The 16,915-nt window shown below is 31.6% G+C and overlaps 2 protein-coding genes across 4 annotated transcripts in view; both read left to right on the forward strand.

Moving 5' to 3' along the window:
* The first annotated feature begins 2,242 nt into the window (after window positions 1–2,242).
* LOC123711186 (uridine phosphorylase 1-like) lies at window positions 2,243–7,796 on the forward strand. 2 transcript variants are annotated; one of them, XM_045663635.1, is made up of 8 exons: window positions 2,243–2,356; window positions 4,036–4,146; window positions 4,644–4,767; window positions 5,199–5,348; window positions 6,011–6,196; window positions 6,345–6,480; window positions 6,901–7,094; window positions 7,623–7,795. In XM_045663635.1, the coding sequence occupies exons 2-8, from the start codon at window positions 4,043–4,045 to the stop codon at window positions 7,716–7,718; spliced, it is 990 nt and encodes a 329-aa protein (XP_045519591.1). In that variant the 5' UTR covers window positions 2,243–2,356; window positions 4,036–4,042; the 3' UTR covers window positions 7,719–7,795. The 2 variants fall into 2 exon arrangements, with proteins under 2 accessions (XP_045519591.1, XP_045519592.1); XM_045663636.1 differs by lacking the exon at window positions 2,243–2,356 and adding an exon at window positions 2,942–3,124 and having other exon boundaries at window positions 7,623–7,796.
* Window positions 7,797–8,132: 336 nt separating this feature from the next.
* The window catches only part of LOC123711372 (multiple C2 and transmembrane domain-containing protein), a 73,358-nt gene continuing 64,575 nt past the window's right edge, over window positions 8,133–16,915 (forward strand). For both annotated transcript variants that reach the window (XM_045663928.1, XM_045663929.1), the window contains exon 1: window positions 8,133–8,302. The gene's annotated coding sequence lies outside the window, so the exon portion shown is untranslated. The remainder of the gene's footprint in view (window positions 8,303–16,915) is intronic.

A 16,915-nucleotide genomic window follows, 5' to 3' on the forward strand; every position in this document is an offset into this window, starting at 1 on the left:
TTACTAATTTTAAATAAAGTGTAACAAAACGTTCTTATATGCGTTTGCTGTTTAATGGGCCCTATATATGCACATTTGGAGTATTGCTTATAAAGAATTTTTGTGAATCAAATCGACAAGTAAGCTACGAAGCGGCCTCGCACGTTTTGCCTTTCATAACATCAACATCCAATAAGTATAGTACTAACAAGTTGATCGAAAATGAATTATGTATTAACAAGAAAAAGCAAAAAGAATATTTTCACTATATACATGCCAATCTACACCCTTTTTGTAGGTAGCTTATGCCTGTCTCATTGTCATAAGACGTACAGGCCACTCCACATCATACAGGATCGTACAGGAGGTCTTTTACGAAAAACGACCGCCAAAGTTTCAGACCGAAACGAAAACCGTGACGAGCTTCGTATTAAAGCCTATTGCTTAAGCACTTCGGGACCGAACAGTGCGGATGTATTTCGTTTCTTGAATTATTAAAAAATATTAAAATGATTATTTCAATGACATCCTTATATTTTCGATAAAATGTCCAAAAACTGATTACAAATTTAAAGATATTATCGTAATAAAAAATTGTATTTAAATAGTAGAATTTTATTATATAACTGTTAAGCTATTTCTATTTAAAAACGAAACCCGTTTGTGTGCAAGAAAATATATTTTTTGGTAAAAAAATGGCAGAAAATTTGTCATTTTAAGTTAAACACAACACATCGCTGGCATATGTGGTTGCATTGACTATACCATACTTAGTATTGTCTTTTGTTAACATAGCTTTTACACATTAAGAAAAACATTTTTTGAACGGCTTGAAGCTATGTATTATTATTAAAATCTTCAAATACAAACGGTGTCACCGTGACCGTGCACGCTGAAAAGCACGCGAAATGTCGGAAAAAAAATTAAAATTCAAAATTATGTAAATAATTGTAAGTTTTTAATAATACTACATAGCTTCAAACCGTTAAAAAAGTGTTTTTCTTGAAATATAGTTATATAACATACCATGTTAGTGGTATAAATCACTCTGCTATTTTTACTCGGAGGCATCATTTTCTTAGCAGAGATTTTTAAATAAAGTTCAACTAAGTCTTTAATTTAAAACTAATTTCTCATCGGGAATTTTCTTATCAGAATATTGTCAAAGTCGTTCTTAGTCTCTTTCCTGATTTTCATCGCGTAATTTCTATTCGTAAAAACAAAAAACGCGCCATGGTAAAAGCAGGACATTGTTACGATAACCATTATGTCAAATAACGAAAAACTAAACGTCAAGTGAACTTAGGAATAAGAAGAAAGTAAACGAAAGGCAAAATGTGCTGTAGACCTCCAGGTATAGGTAAATTCGTTTATAGATATATCGCGTTCTTGATATCTTTTGGTAATATTTATAATTGTGTTTATATTATATAGATAAGATAATTGTGGTTCATTAAATTTACGATTAAGTAATAATTATGTCTCCATATTATCATTATACTACTATCATTAGGCTAAACACATTAGTATTAAAAATCTCTTTTTAAATTGTATCTAACACAATTTAAAAAATACTTTTTATAAATTCTAATCTAGTATGCTAAATCTAGCTATACGTTATTAGCTATGTACCAAATCTATATCTATTAGTCATCTCCGTTACTTAGTAGCACACAAGACATCCGTCGTAGCAATGAGTTCTGGCAAAAGAAATATTGTTTTGGGTAACGAAATCGGGACTCGGTGTGTTTAAAAAACCAGTTTTTTTGGAAAAATTTATTGAAGCCCTTATTCTTAATTTACTTATAGTTTTTTTCAGATAGATAAACTATTATCATGTATGACTTTGACCGTTTCGTGGTAATATATGTAAGCATGCATTGTGTACTTTACAAACAACCATTTCCTAAAATATTCGATGGCTTTAAATTCGGTAGACAATTATTCTTTATATATCTTGCTTACTCTACGTGTGCTATGTTAATGTTGTGCGACATAATTGCACACCATACAGAAATAACATTTGAAATAGAAACATTTGAAATTCGTATTTCTCTACATTTTCGTAAATGATTATATTAGTTTAATATACCTATTATTATCTTGATGGATATAAGAAATTACAGAAATGTATAAGTAAAATGGTCGATGCATGGATTAACTGAATTAAAAAAAATACTAAAACTTACAATGACACTCGCTTCGTTCGCAAAATATATATAATAAGCTCATAATGCTTATGAGATTACGTGTATAGAGTGGTAATGAATAAACCTCATTATTTGAATGAATTTGATAACATTACACTAGTCAACCAGTCGCGTTGGCAACTTGTTACTGTGTGAACGTGTTATCAAGATATCGTTTTTAAGCCCTCGTAAGTTATTTTTCATTTGTCACGATTAGAACCTAATCCTATGAACCTCCTAATCCTAATCTTATGAAGTGAATTAAAAAACGGTCATATTAGTAATATATAATGTTTTGAAACCAACAAACTACCTTTAACGTCAAACTCGGTATAGAGATTTTAAAGGAAAGCAATTGATAACACATCTATTATTTCTATTATAGTGTTCTTTTTCATATTTTTTTATCAACAACCCCCTTCTAAACTTTTGTTTCTTCAAGAAAAATATATTTTAGCAGCATAAAACTATTACTGTTGAGGTTTCTTTTGCATTATACGTTAACTTCAATCACTGGCGCTACAACCTATTTATATAGGTCTGAGCCACAAATTTTTGTATACGTTTATTATGCTAAATAAAAAATTGTCTATAAAGGATATGTCACACTATCTTTTGTTCATGATTGTTTCAGTTCTAGTTTCTTTTAAAGTGATTCTTTACGATATTTTAATAGTTATTTGGAGCGAATCTAATGAAATTTATCCGGCTGTTCTTGAGTTGCAACTGGTGCAACTAGCTCGACTTGTTTTGGATAAAATGATTTCTTAAGCAAATATTAATTGTTGCAACGTATATAAATTGGTCAACTTTACCCCAGATTACTATAGATAGTACTGTCGTTCCATTTTCCTCCATTGTCAGGAACCAAGGCAATACTATTGAACCCAGTCTTGACAGCCCCATATTAACAAACAGAGCAGGAAGATCTTTCCTTCTTTTGACGCACTTAATAGGTAATGCAATTTTGCCTATCTCTACTAAAATTTCTCTTGCTCACTTTCTCCTTCTTTCTATTATTGATTACGCTGATGTGTCTTATCCAGATATAAATATTTAATCAGATATAAATGTGGTTATGTTTTAATCAGATTATTACCTATCCTAATTTAATTTCGACTTCGTAAATTTGACCATATTTCAGAGTTCCGAAGAAAGCATAATTGGCTACCCATTGGATTGCTCCTAGTTACTTAAAGCATAATTTTATGTTCCTCTCTGGCGGTGGTTTTGATTTGCGTTCCCTAGACCTATTATATTATTCCTATTTACTGTGCGAAAAATCCTGCTATGGAATTCCTTACCAGTCGATATCAGACGAGCTCAGTCTTTAATTTTTTTTAAATCTTCTTTTTGACCATTTTTCTTCTGCCTCGTATTTAGCTACTTATATATTTATACTCAATTTACAGCTTATACATTTTTTTATACGTGTACGTTAAATTTTTTTGGTTTTCTTTAGATTTTACTTTATTTTAGTTAAAGTTAGTGTTAGATGTTATTTTGTGTTCTTTTTTGTTAATTATTTATGCACTTCTTGTACATTACTCTCTGTAGGTGTTTCTTTTTTATTGTTCGATATTGGTATTGCCTGGAACAAATCGCTTGTTAGCGATAAGGCCGCCCGTTGCCTAATAACTTACGTAACATGCTTCTTTATATGTATGTTTTTGTATAAGGTAACGAAGTGTAAATAAATAAAAAAATATCCAGTTTTTGTACTGTCAGTATTTTATTAATAAAGTACGTGTATGAAAAGCAGCGTTGTGAAAAAAATAATAAAATTACGTACCTTAAAGAATATAAAACAGAACTTTTTATTAAACTGGCCGATTAAAAAATATATTAAATAAAAATGTCATTTTAGGTTAACGATGAATTGTACGTGTGACTTTATATTGCCTACTCAAGATGGTTGGAATAAACATTACGACAACTGCAAAACGATTTGGAAACACGATAAATATGAATATCCTAAGTAAGTACTATCACCGTGTTAAGACTTAGAACGCGACATTAGCGGAACTGTGATTTAAAAGCCATTTAAGTCACCATTAAAAATAAAGTGAAGTGAAGTGAAGTAAGTACTAAGAGATTTAAATATAACAGTATAATTATCCAAAGATCTAAATGGGATCAAAGATTGTGCATGCATTTTTTAAATTCCCCAAAACTTTATCTTATATATATGGTGTGCTAAACTAAAATCAAAATGTACGATAGGTTTTAATTAGAGAGTTTACCTACACCTAGTGTAGTGAATATAAGTGCAAGTACGGTATCTGTATATAAACTTAATCAGATAATTAAGTCAACATAATTTTACGTAGACTTAATTATTGTATTGTAGTTCATGTAAAGCAACACTCTCTGAACTTTAACTTTATTGTAGGACAAAATAATAGTGTCTTCTAATCGCCTAAAATCATTGTGAAGTTTATTGAAATTAACACAGTTTCTATTGAATTATTTAAGAAATAAGGATGGGTCAATACAACTACCAAATAAGCACTTATCAAAGCTTGACTGTGATATTTTATACCATCTCGGTTTTGATACTGCGAAACATGATCTACCAGCAATATTTGGTGACGTAAAGGTATGATTTTGAAGTAATTTTTGTTTAACGCGAGTTGTTTCAAATTTATTTCAATTTTTTCTCTGTCTAAGTTTATGAATTAACTAGAATAGACTTGAGCGCTTAGCACGAACTTGACTACAGTTTAGTGTTCGTATACGTTAAATACGAAAATGTCGGCCGTTCGGCGCTAATGCATCAATGTATATTGTACATGAATACAAATCAAACGGTGTTCGTACTTCAGTTTCAGATACTAATGTATGAACTACATATATATGTTGGAACTAAAGTACGAACTGAAGAATGCTGTTAAAGGTTTACCTACTTTAGTTAATTAAACTTAGTAAACGTTACTATCCTACTTAATTTATTTGTTGCCGTTTATTATTGTTCATTGAAGCCTCGTAGAATGCAACTTCATAATCTTATATTGTTATAACAAATTCTAGTTTGTATGTATGGGAGGAACTAAATACAGAATGAAGGACGTAGCTGCACACATGAGTCAACTATTGAATATTCCGTGTGACTTCAACAATATGGTCAAACAAGCTCATAGATACGTTATGTATAAAGTTGGACCAGTACTGTGCGTTAATGTAAGTATTTTTCTTTTGATGATAGTATCGCATTTAAAGTTTGCTTATAGAACGCATTGCAACTGTGCTGCATTATGCCCTTGACGCTTGCCCTTGGTAATGAGTCATTACTACTCGATACTATTTATCGGACGCAATGACCCATTAGGTAATATGACTGGTGATGTCATCGTTCCAATTGTCGCTAATTACCTGTCTAGAGCTTGTTTAAAATAATGAATCAATAGAGGGGAAGAAGACATAGGAACCAAGTTAGAACACATAATATTAAGTATATTTATATTAAGGAGAATAACCGTATAAAAACGTGTACTGATTATTATTTTACATATATTAATTACTATCGGCCCCCGTGAATTTCGTTTCCGCCTTTGTTTTTTTTACTTTTTACCTTACCTTACCTTTTTTTAGTAGCTATATACCTATATTGCTACGCTATTATAATCTTTTTTCAATTTTTTTCTTTATAAAAACATTCCTCATAGTTAAACGAATAATAAAAATATACTCAAATTGGTCCAGAAGTCTTACACTTAGCAACATATTTTGCTATTACTTTTTGTTTATATAGATTTAAGTTATGCTGAAAATGAACTTATGAAATAATTAAAATGTCTAAAAAGCCTAAAAGTTATGCATTATTTTGTGTGTAAAATTTACAGCACGGTATCGGTATCCCGTCGATGACAGTAGTGTTGGAGGAAGTATTGAAAATGCTCTTTTACGCGAAAGCAAAGGACCCTATTTTCTTCAGATTGGGTACCAGTGGTGGAATGGGGATTTCAGCAGGGTCCGTTGTTATTTCTTCATGGGGTATGAATGGGACCTTGGAAAAGATATATGACTTGGTAAGGATTACATGTGATGTTTAATTTTAATATATGCAATCTAAGATTTTGTTCTAAAAACGTGCATTATGCGTATCTTATCATGTATGCTAATGTCACTATGAGCCTTACATTATGTAATTACAGTCGAATAAAATTAATTTTATAGCCCATATTGGGGAAGACTAAAACATTCCCCGCGATTTTTGATCAGCGGTTAAACCAAGAACTATATTCTATTGCGTCTCATGAAGATTTTAGCACGTACGTAGGAGGAACAATGGCAGCCAACGATTTTTATAGAGGTAAGTAAACTTCATTTCCATTGAATCTTTAGGCCTAATCGTTGAGAAACGCAGTTTGAATTTAGGCTTTAGCCTAACAGATGCGCAAATAATACTTGCGTATGAGAAAGGAAAAAATGCAGAAAGAAAAATACGTGTAGAGGGACCTTTTTAGTTCACACATTTTAACACATACAAATAACTCACAAATCTGTGTATGAAATCTTTCCCTTAACTAATAATAACTGATACAGTTGATAACAAACTATCTCTTTCTTATTTGCCTTTTAATATAATTATAGAAGCTTTTTTCGTGACAGCAAGCATTCGTGATAGAAATTATGGATCGTTAGCTTAAATTAAATCCTAATTATATTTTGACATCTGATGTCATTATTTTAATACAATCAGTGAATAAAAAAAGTGTTATTGATTAACCAGGTGAGGGAAGAACCGACGGCGCATTCTGTGACTACACAGAGTCGGATAAAATGGATTTCCTACAGACTCTTGTCGGCTTGGGTGTAAAGAACCTTGAAATGGAAGCTACAGCCTTTGCTGCTATTACTAAAGAAGCTGGACTACGGGCAGCGGATCTATGCGTAACTTTCCTTGATCGTTTGCTCGGAGACCAGGTTGGTATAATCTATTTATTCCCCTACAAATACCTGCAGCTGAGTTTCATTACCGGACGTCAAGGCAGTTTTTGCTGCGCACCACTGTTATGTGGAACCGTCTGTGGAAGTTTATGGGCGTTATCACTTAACATCAGTTAAGCCAACTGATGTTAAGTGATACCGCCGCCCATGCCCAGATTGCCAGAGGGCTCAGAAGTGCGTTGCCGGACGATTAAGAATTGGTAGCTTTACTTGAAGGATCCTATGTCGAATTGGTTCATTGGAATTGGAAATATAGAGGTGAAGCGCGGAAAAACTTCCTTAGAACGCTGAGTTGTGGAAATACGGACATCGAGGTGATATGAGTGCAATGTCGTATACTGCTATATGCTATATATAGGCTTACTATATATATTATATTCTAACGATGCATGTTAACTCTTTCGGTTACCTCTAATACGAAGTGTTTCTTTAGTAATCTATACAAAAATGTATCGTTAACTTTTCAATGCGTTTTAATTTCAAATTAATTTATATCTTCTTCAGGTTACACCTGACGCACAGACACTTAGCCAGTGGCAAAAACGTCCTGCTATAATTGTTGGTAAATACATCGAGGCCTACTATAACACCAAAAAGTAGTAAGGATATAATTGCTACTTTTGAAAGAATAAATAGTAAATTGAATGTATAAGACAATATTTTTATAGTAATATTAAATGTTTTTATTAAAAAGAGGCCTATTTTTATTGGTTTCCTCATTTAAGTAACAAAATACTTTATATAACTTATAAATATATATTTTATTTTTCTCTTTGTAATAGATGTGTAAAATTCTAATAAATCATTGGTATTGTAATAAATTGATTGTTTTAAGGAAAATACACATTTTGCTCACTAGGAGTAAGCCATTTATTTGTTCAATGGAACAAGGCGAACAAACATAACAATGACATTAACCCACATGCCAAAAAAGGCTTTGCGCAGGTTTCCCTCCAATTCATAGCTACGGGCTACGAACTACGTCAGTCGCGTAGCATTGCTTGTCGTAGCATGTCGCAGCGGAATCTCAAAAATTGAATTAATTATATCTGTGTCTGTTTTATAATAAAATATTTTTTTCAAACGGAGTAGCTTCGAGTCATAATTTGTGCTTATAATGCCGTGAATTGTCGTATGTTAGTGGTGTATATTTCGAGCTAATGTGGACTGCATATTTATGGCGAGTAAGTATTGTTATAATTATCGTCCCTGATCTGATCAATTAGCCTTAACTCAATATTTCTACATTTATTTTCAATTTTAAAAAATAAGCCCTTTTATTTCTTAAGAGATAAATATTAGTAGAGCATTACATTACTATAATTTAACCTACAATTTTTTGTTTTCTTCATACGAGTAGCGATAAAGTGAATTCAATTGGATTTGATAATAATAAAAGACAATATATATAGTATGGATATATTTTATATTCGATTTTTTGAATTTATTAATACACTGTCCAATTTTTAATGATTTTCGACATATCCGATAGATAGTAAAAAATGTAATTCCTAGTGGAAGCTGGCTTATATCATGAAACGCGTAGGATTCAAAATTTTGGTAAGGTCTGATCATGTTATATAATAAATGAAATCTTTACAAATACACGAAAAGGATTCGGATTAGTACTAAATACACATCATGTATCAGAATGTGGAAAACGTAAGTGAGATTTAAAGAATATTTTTTTGGTGTATATAATAACAACAATAACATACTCTGTATGGTTGTTTGCTGTAAAGCACTCAAAAATTCGTGTTAAATTGTTGTTACAATAACGTGGACAGAAAGTGAAATAGTTAGCGTATTATTAGAACAACAGCTTTTGCTTAAAGCAAGAAATGTTTTAATCTGAATTGCGGGCTGTGAAAATATTTTTCTAGGAGGTTAGGTGTATTATTTTCAGAGGATTATACTTGAATATTATTATGTTTCTTTTAATATATTGCATCGGTTTCCTGGTTATTCTATGAGCGGTATACGGTAATATCCTAGGTTCGGTTAAAACTTCAACACAGAAGCAAGGGCTCCTTGCCTTATTGGGTGGTTACAGAACAAATGACGTCCAACAAGTGTTTAAGGCTGATTTTAACATTTTTATTCTAGAAATGAATGTACAAGTAATTCTACATACATGTAGCTGTGTCCAAACTTCTATATGCAATGAACCTGTTACTCAAATCATGTGTAGGTAAATTAAACTCAGATTTAGTCTGGAGAGCTGTCAAACTTGTAGTTTGACATTTGGTGTTGGAATTTAAAATACATTTACAACTTTAACAAAGTAGCACGGTGATCAGCCTATAATGCCTTACACACGTTTTATTGTTGACATAGCGGTTGTTTACGATTTTCTGCCGTACGAGTAAATGTTAGATCAAATAATAATTACAAGCCGGAATTCGAATACACGACTCCAGGTTGCAAATGACATGCCCTACCGCTTAGTTCATAAAGCAACCACAGAATATAATGTGACAATAGTTATAGTTTTTGTAAATGTAGGAAAATTGTGTCATGAAAACTTGAATTGTAACATGCTTTTCGTATTTCCGATGGCACATTCCATACGGACGTTGCAATTTTCCAATAAAAGTCGTTTACTAGGCGAAATATGAGTGACATAATTCCTATTTATATGTATTGGATTCAAATGAAACAAAAGATATGGTCTTTTGTTTTCTTTATATTAAATAAGAATTTAACTTAGCTTTACGTTAGCTTTACGTTTTATTGGAGCTATTAAAAAGTATTTTTCAAGCAAAAATGGCTTTCAGCGTTGGACTCTTGAGATTTGTGCCAAAGTGCAAATCGTCTCAGATTTACATAACCTCTCGATACAAAAGACAAAAGGGTTTCATGATAAAAAGCCTACATCCCAATTGTATGTTCATACTCTTGGATGCAGAGCGAGCTTCGAATGTAGGGAATAAATATATAAGCTGCAGTACAATTGTCATCGTGGAGGTGTATGTAAGAATATATATATTTTTTTTAAAATGGTAAGGATAATAGATAAGGGATGATGGTGATTTATGATAGATAGAACCTAACAATATTGTTCAAAACTGGTTCAGCGGAATTATTTTCAAAACTATCAAGTAGGCTGTGATTAAATTTTTACCCACCAACCGAAACGAACCAATATAACCAGTAATATGCTATTAAGTACAAACGAGTACCAATGTTCCTTGCCGGTAATTTATTAACAATCGCAGCGAAAACTTGGACAAATCTGCGTGGGCATTGACGGCTTTACCTCACTGAAAAATACACATACAAGAGTCATAAAAGACAAACAATGTTAGGGGTGTTATATTTTTAATAATTAATTTAAAATAATTGTTTGGCTGTTAACTAACACCCTTAAAATATATCTTCCGTGTATAGAAAGGCCGCACTTGCGAGCCTTCTGGCAATTTGAGTGTCCATGGGCGGCGGTATCGCTTCACATCAGGTGAGCCTCTTGCCCGTTTGCCTGCTATTACATAAAAAACAAATAGAAACAATATATTTTCATATAAATGTAAACAGTTATTTCAGCTTTAAACGAAAATACGCAAAACAAAGATGGAGCCAATTGTTTCGACAATATAATTTCAAAAGCAATTTTAAGGTTTCTTCACGAGATTTATTTTCCTATGAAAGTGAGGCTAATGAAATATTATTGTACTCTAGAGAAGGAAAGGCCTTTTTAAATTAAAGTCATACCGATAATAAGTAAATACTTTGTGACCTCGTAAAAATTGGCATTGCGCCAAATTCATTGAGACTTTTTCGTCAGATGTGTGAGCGTATCGAGATTTGCTGTCTTTTTCATGCAAATACCAAAGTATCTAAAGTCTACGTCTAAAATGGTGAATTTATAAGTTTTGCTATACTTATAAATTTACAATAATAACTGTGCATTAAATGATTGGAGCGTGACAAACTAAAATAAGGGAAAAATTTAATAAAAACGTTGAAGTAATTCGTACGTAAATTTCCCCCAGAAAATATGTAAAGTAGTGTAATACATCATGTGAGGAATTGGCGCCACTTATACATATCAAACGCGACAAACTTGGCCTATCGTATTAAGTGGTGAAATCTACTAACATAACGAAAATAGAGCTAATAACACTAAAAAAATACCGTCTACCGTCTACTCTTTGTTACGCGTACACGCTTACACTATTGAACCAAGTTCAATTAATTTTAGTATATTGATTAGATCCAGAAAATACATTTTTATCATATTCTGCCCATTCGAAATTTTAGGTTTACTTTCTAGATTGTTAATTATAACTATTGGCTTGTCAGGTACATCTGAGAATACTTAACTAACCATGACGCTTGGGGAATTGGGTTCGATTCCCGGTGCAAATTGTAATTAAATGTTTAATTTATTCTCTAATTTAATTGAATAACAGAGTTCAATACACATGCTACACATTAACAATGCAATGCTAATTGGCGCTGTTAAATTGTCTGAACAAGTATTTCGCGGTTTTAGTATAATACACGACACGTCACGATATATTTTTAGGCACGCTAGTCTTGAGCTCTGTCAGTTAAAATTCACAGAGAAATTATTTAACTAACTTGAGATTATATTTGTGTTTGTTAACGAAAATACTGGCCAACTCATATAGCGAAAAGATTAATATTTAAACTTTTAAAAAAATCACATACATACCACGGGATCTTCTTTTACCAAGCAAGGGGCTAGATAGGGATTCTAAAACTTTGTTATCAAGTTATCGAACATTAATTGAAGAATAAAATGTCTATCTCTATATCTCTTTAGGTCGATTGAGGTTTATTATGTGAAGATGGCGATAATATTATTATGCGTTAATAAGGTCACTCTCCAGGCTGGCTTTCGTCCAGAATATTTCATCATGGTTTGTCCAATTAATTCGTCGCGATATACTTTTGTTGTCCACTTATCATTTGCAGCTTTATTTTTAATTCTAGCAATATGGATGTAATCCTTTCAGTTGAGATTGCATAATCAAAAAATATGAATGTAGATCATGGCTGAATTAACATGTCAATCGATTAAAAATGACATTTGATTTAATATGACAATTGACTTCGCAAGAATGAATCTAGTGTAATTATCGGATTATGGATGGATTATGGACTATATAAAAAAAACTGATTATACGATAAATTGATAGTATTTATGCTTAAACAGTAATAATATTGAATGATACCATCATGAACGTTTATTTATCAGCTGAATAATTCAGCGTGAACCTAATAAATTATTAATAAAGTATAGAAATATATTCGTTCCTAATTTAACCCGTGATTACACAAACTGTAAAGTGCCTATGAAAAAAGTTTAAAAGAATCACTTAAATTTAAAGAGTAGAGTTGGCCTAGTGGTTTCAGCGTGCGACTCTCTTTGGACTTTCTTTCTATTTGCTTTCTATTAACATTAGCTCGAACGGTGAAGGAAAACATCGTGAGGAAACCGGCTTGCCTTAGACCCATAAAGTCGACGGCGTGCGTCAGGCACAGTAGGCTGATCTCCTACTTGCCTATTCGATTAACAAATGATCATAAAAGAGATACAGAAATCTGAGGCCCAGACCGAAAAAGGTTGTAGTGCCATTGATATTATATATATTAAATTTAAAACCACAATAAATTAAGATTAAAAAAGGTCAATTAATGAAAAATCTAAATTTTCCGTCTAATCTGATGAAATTAAAACTATTTTCATTCATGTAATAAAAAGTTTGAGCATTTTAAACTAAGATATTTTCCGACTATGGCTTCTAGTAGGTACTTATAATGTAATTATAGCAAGAGTAGGTTGACTGTAGCGTTCAATTAACTAATGGAATATTTTATAATAACTACACTATTAGCTTAAAAACAAGTTTAGAACCAACATAAAGTATTTTAAGTTTTCCCTTTTTATATGTAATTTCGTAAGTAATTTGAATGTAGCTGATACACGCATCTTTGTATATAAAGAGGATAAATGTTTTAAAACAGTAATTATGGAAACTAATGAAACAGAACAATTTGAACCTTGAAGATATTAACCTAAGTATCAATTACATCAACAAACCATAATTTTATGTTCTTGGAGACCTACCTAAAGAATAATGGAGCTATATTATATTGTTAAGAAGGTGATAAGTGTTGTTGAGCGCATCTCGATTCTTAAGATTCGATCTAACTTTAATGCTCTTCAAAACTATCTCATGTCCTTTATCTTTACTGTATTTTCAGATTTCTCTCTGAACTTTGGTTTACTGGCTATGTTGTATTATATATAAAATTAACTGAAACTTAATCATTAGTTTTTAATAATATTGTGTTAAGATGTCAATGTGAAGCGAATGTTGTAAAAAGTTAAGTTAAGTCAAAGAATATGAAGAATTTATTTTTCAAACAAAGAATGTTAATTTAAAATAACACTAGTTTAACCAACCTATATTAACCAATTTGCATCCAGATTAAGAAAAGTCATTCAGTTTAAAGTATTTATTAATACTCAGTAAGTGACACTGTTCTTTGTACCTTCTCTTTATAAGTATTGTAAGGGAGTGATAATGATAACTACTTGAACAAGCCTATCAGTAATAGTAGAGTATATCACAGCGTCCATTTATTCTAATAAGGTTTTAGTGATAATCACGACTGATCCAGTCCCACGATCCAGACAGCAAACAAAAAAACTTTGGAGTTTTTAAAATCAGATCTCGTTTATAACCGTCAAACATATTATAATGTACAAAATAAAATATATTATACCATATTTAAGAATCTATCTCAGAACTGTAGCCATGGCCCCATCTTGAAGGTCATTACGCCTTGATTCATGGAGTCGTAAAGCGGGCTTTAAAACGCATATATATCGAATTATATTAGGAAATTTGAAATGAATCTATATAATAGCACAGTTAAGCTTTGTATTTCTTATTTTTTCTTAACCATAAAAACACTGATTGTTTAGCTCTTTTAGGGTTGCCGTTCTGTTGTGACTAAAAAGTAAGTTTATTCATTGGACAATATCAAAGCCCCTCCTAAATTTCTATATTTTTATAGAACAGAGGCTAACTTGTTAAGTGATACCGCTGCTCCATGGGGACACTCTCAATGCCAGAGGGCTCGCAAGTGCGTTGACGGCCTTTTAACAATTGGTACGATCTTTTCTTGAAGGACCCTAAGTTAAATTGGTTCGGAAATACTTTAGTTGGCAGCTGGTTCCACATAGCGGTGGTGCGCGGCAAAAATTGCCTTGGCCGGAGCTGAGGCTGTTTTATGCCTTCCAGGCCCTCCATCACCTGACTACTACTGTCTACCTCTTTTCTCTCCATATCATGGCTGGTTATTGGTGATTATTCTTGTCCACGATATTAAGTGATCCGAAAGGGCAAATTGCAAATATTTCTTTTAGCGACTAAAATATTCTCCATACGCTTTAGCTAAGTTCGTTTAACTCAGTTATCTTTATAATTAGCTCTGCTGAACGATACCTATACATAGCGACAATTTATATTTTTCAGGTAAACCTCTGTGTTGTACAATAACTAGATAATCTATTAAACTTGTACAGTTATTGTTATAAAGTGAATAGTGTTTTGTTTGCTATGTAATAGCGGGGAAACCGGACTCTTCCTGTGTCTTTTTCTTAAAATAACTTAGTAAGGGTTCCGAAATCTAAAGAAAAAAATGATGTTGTATAAAGTAAAACATATTTTTAGAAAAAGTTATTCTGCTATGCAGTAAGTAAAGAAAATCATGTTAATGGATTCACACCTAGAAACTTAAACGAAATATTTTTAATTTCTAAGAAAAGCTGTGTAATTGTTTTCATTTCTGTTTTCTTTGTCAGTGGTTCGCTGACAGTAATATCGAGTTTACGAAAGAAAATCTTGAATTTTCTTTCTGTGAAGACACGATGGAATGTTATTTATTTTGAAGGTAGATAATTTATTTTCTTTTAAAAAACCCACTTAGTTCCTGTAATCTAGGGCATTTGCAGACACAATTCAGTATCAGTTCCATAATGTAAGTTCCTTAATTTAAGCTCAATACAATTATGTTTATGGGACCCACCCATTACTGGCCCACGTCATCAACCAGTTGTGGTACCATAAAATAGATTACTATGAATAATATTATTGATTCGTTAGCTTAAGCAAATACTACCCAGTCTCTTGCTGATCACGATTGCTGCAGACTACACAAAACGTCAAATTATATTAATAATGTTACAGTTTCAGATTAAATTCCATTAGTTGAAATTATTTTGAAACTAGTATTACGAATTCTTTTACTCACACAACTTGCTATAATTTGGCCTATAAACCTTTTTATTGACAAACCTTGTTAATGTTTAAAAACGGGTATACAAATAAATTTCAAGACTGTAATTTATCCGCTCCGCCCCGCAGTTAGTAAAACAAATATCAAACACGTATAGTTGAATATATATATGCTCACGTTATAATTAATTATATAAATACACTCGTATAGCGAATGTCATATTATTTTTTAATACATTGTAACTCCATTTTGCTTTAGTTACACTACCAATAAGTTATGTAAACCTACAAATCGTGCCTTGATTTTGAAACCGTTAGTAAACAAAATAACTAAACTTTACAGGAGGAATAATTTACCTGAGTAACTAATAAGAGATATTTTTGAGATTGTTTGTTAAATGGTCGGTTTTTAAGGTCATATAATTTAATGTTTTCTATTAATTTATAGTATTCTAGTTTTCTAGTATTTTATGCACAGGTCAATGTAAAATATTAATTTAAATCAATATATTAAATTCTACTCAAACTGTTATTCCCCTAGCATTAATTTAAATCAAAAACTGTAACAATCAGCATCCTGAACCAGTGAATAAGAATTATTAATATAGTTTAAGTTCAATAGTGATTATTTCAAAATGTTATTATAATATGAAATCGCGTAGTATTGTGGAATTGTTATTTTGAATCAAACTTACCTTAAGTTTTTCCATTCTGATAATTTTAGTCAAGATTAGTACAATGGTTTCAATTGTACCCTTAGGGACATCCAATTGGAATATTTCGGCGTAAACGGGATGAAAAATTATTGTTGTACTACATCTTTAAATTTAAAGCATTACATTTAAAGTTAAAAACTGCGACTTAACAAAAAAAACACATTTTATTAAATGTATATAAGTAAATAATTAACATGAATGTCAACATCTGCCGTAGCTAAACAAATAGTTACACTATTTATAAACTTTTAAGTCGATTCCGTAAGTCCTAGATGACAACTTGTGTAGTAACGGTTTCGCCAATAACTATGTTTTAAATGTCAGTTTCTTCTTCTTCTTCTTATCCGGTACAATCTTGATAGAGCGGTCGTGATCGCTATGTAGTAGTGGTATTAGAAGGGGCAGATGTGATGCGCTTCACGACGTTTCGCCATCGTTGCCTATTAGAGGTCATCCTGCTACACTCATTGAGTGAACCACCTATTTCAGTATAGAAACTTTTAAATTTAGCGAAATAATGGGCATTCATAAGTATATTTTGTAAAAAAAAAATGGTTATTCGTATTAGTAACGGATTCGAAATCCTTGTTTCAACACTTTCACACACTTCAACACAACACAACTTTGTTGTGTGTGTGAAATGTGGATATTAAATGTAGAAACGGGTCTGAAATGTATATATCTGAGTGTGAAAATGACACTTTCGATGTATACAGATATTCGATTTCCTCTGAATAAATCTCTATATTATTTTTGCACAGTCTGATGAGTAAAATGATAAGACTGAGAAATTTCAACCTTTTAT

Source organism: Pieris brassicae, chromosome 6, assembly GCF_905147105.1.
Source record: "Pieris brassicae chromosome 6, ilPieBrab1.1, whole genome shotgun sequence".
Lineage (NCBI taxonomy): Eukaryota > Metazoa > Arthropoda > Insecta > Lepidoptera > Pieridae > Pieris > Pieris brassicae.

What these genes read in the sequence shown, in the direction of transcription:
- LOC123711186 (XM_045663635.1), top strand. Translation starts at nt 4,043, where the DNA reads ATGAATTGTACGTGTGACTTTATATTGCCTACTCAAGATGGTTGGAAT. An exon ending in GACCAGTACTGTGCGTTAAT is followed by an intron (nt 5,349 to 6,010) that starts GTAAGTATTTTT and finishes TAAAATTTACAG; the next exon opens with CACGGTATCGGTATCCCGTC. An exon ending in ATCGTTTGCTCGGAGACCAG is followed by an intron (nt 7,095 to 7,622) that starts GTTGGTATAATC and finishes TATCTTCTTCAG; the next exon opens with GTTACACCTGACGCACAGAC.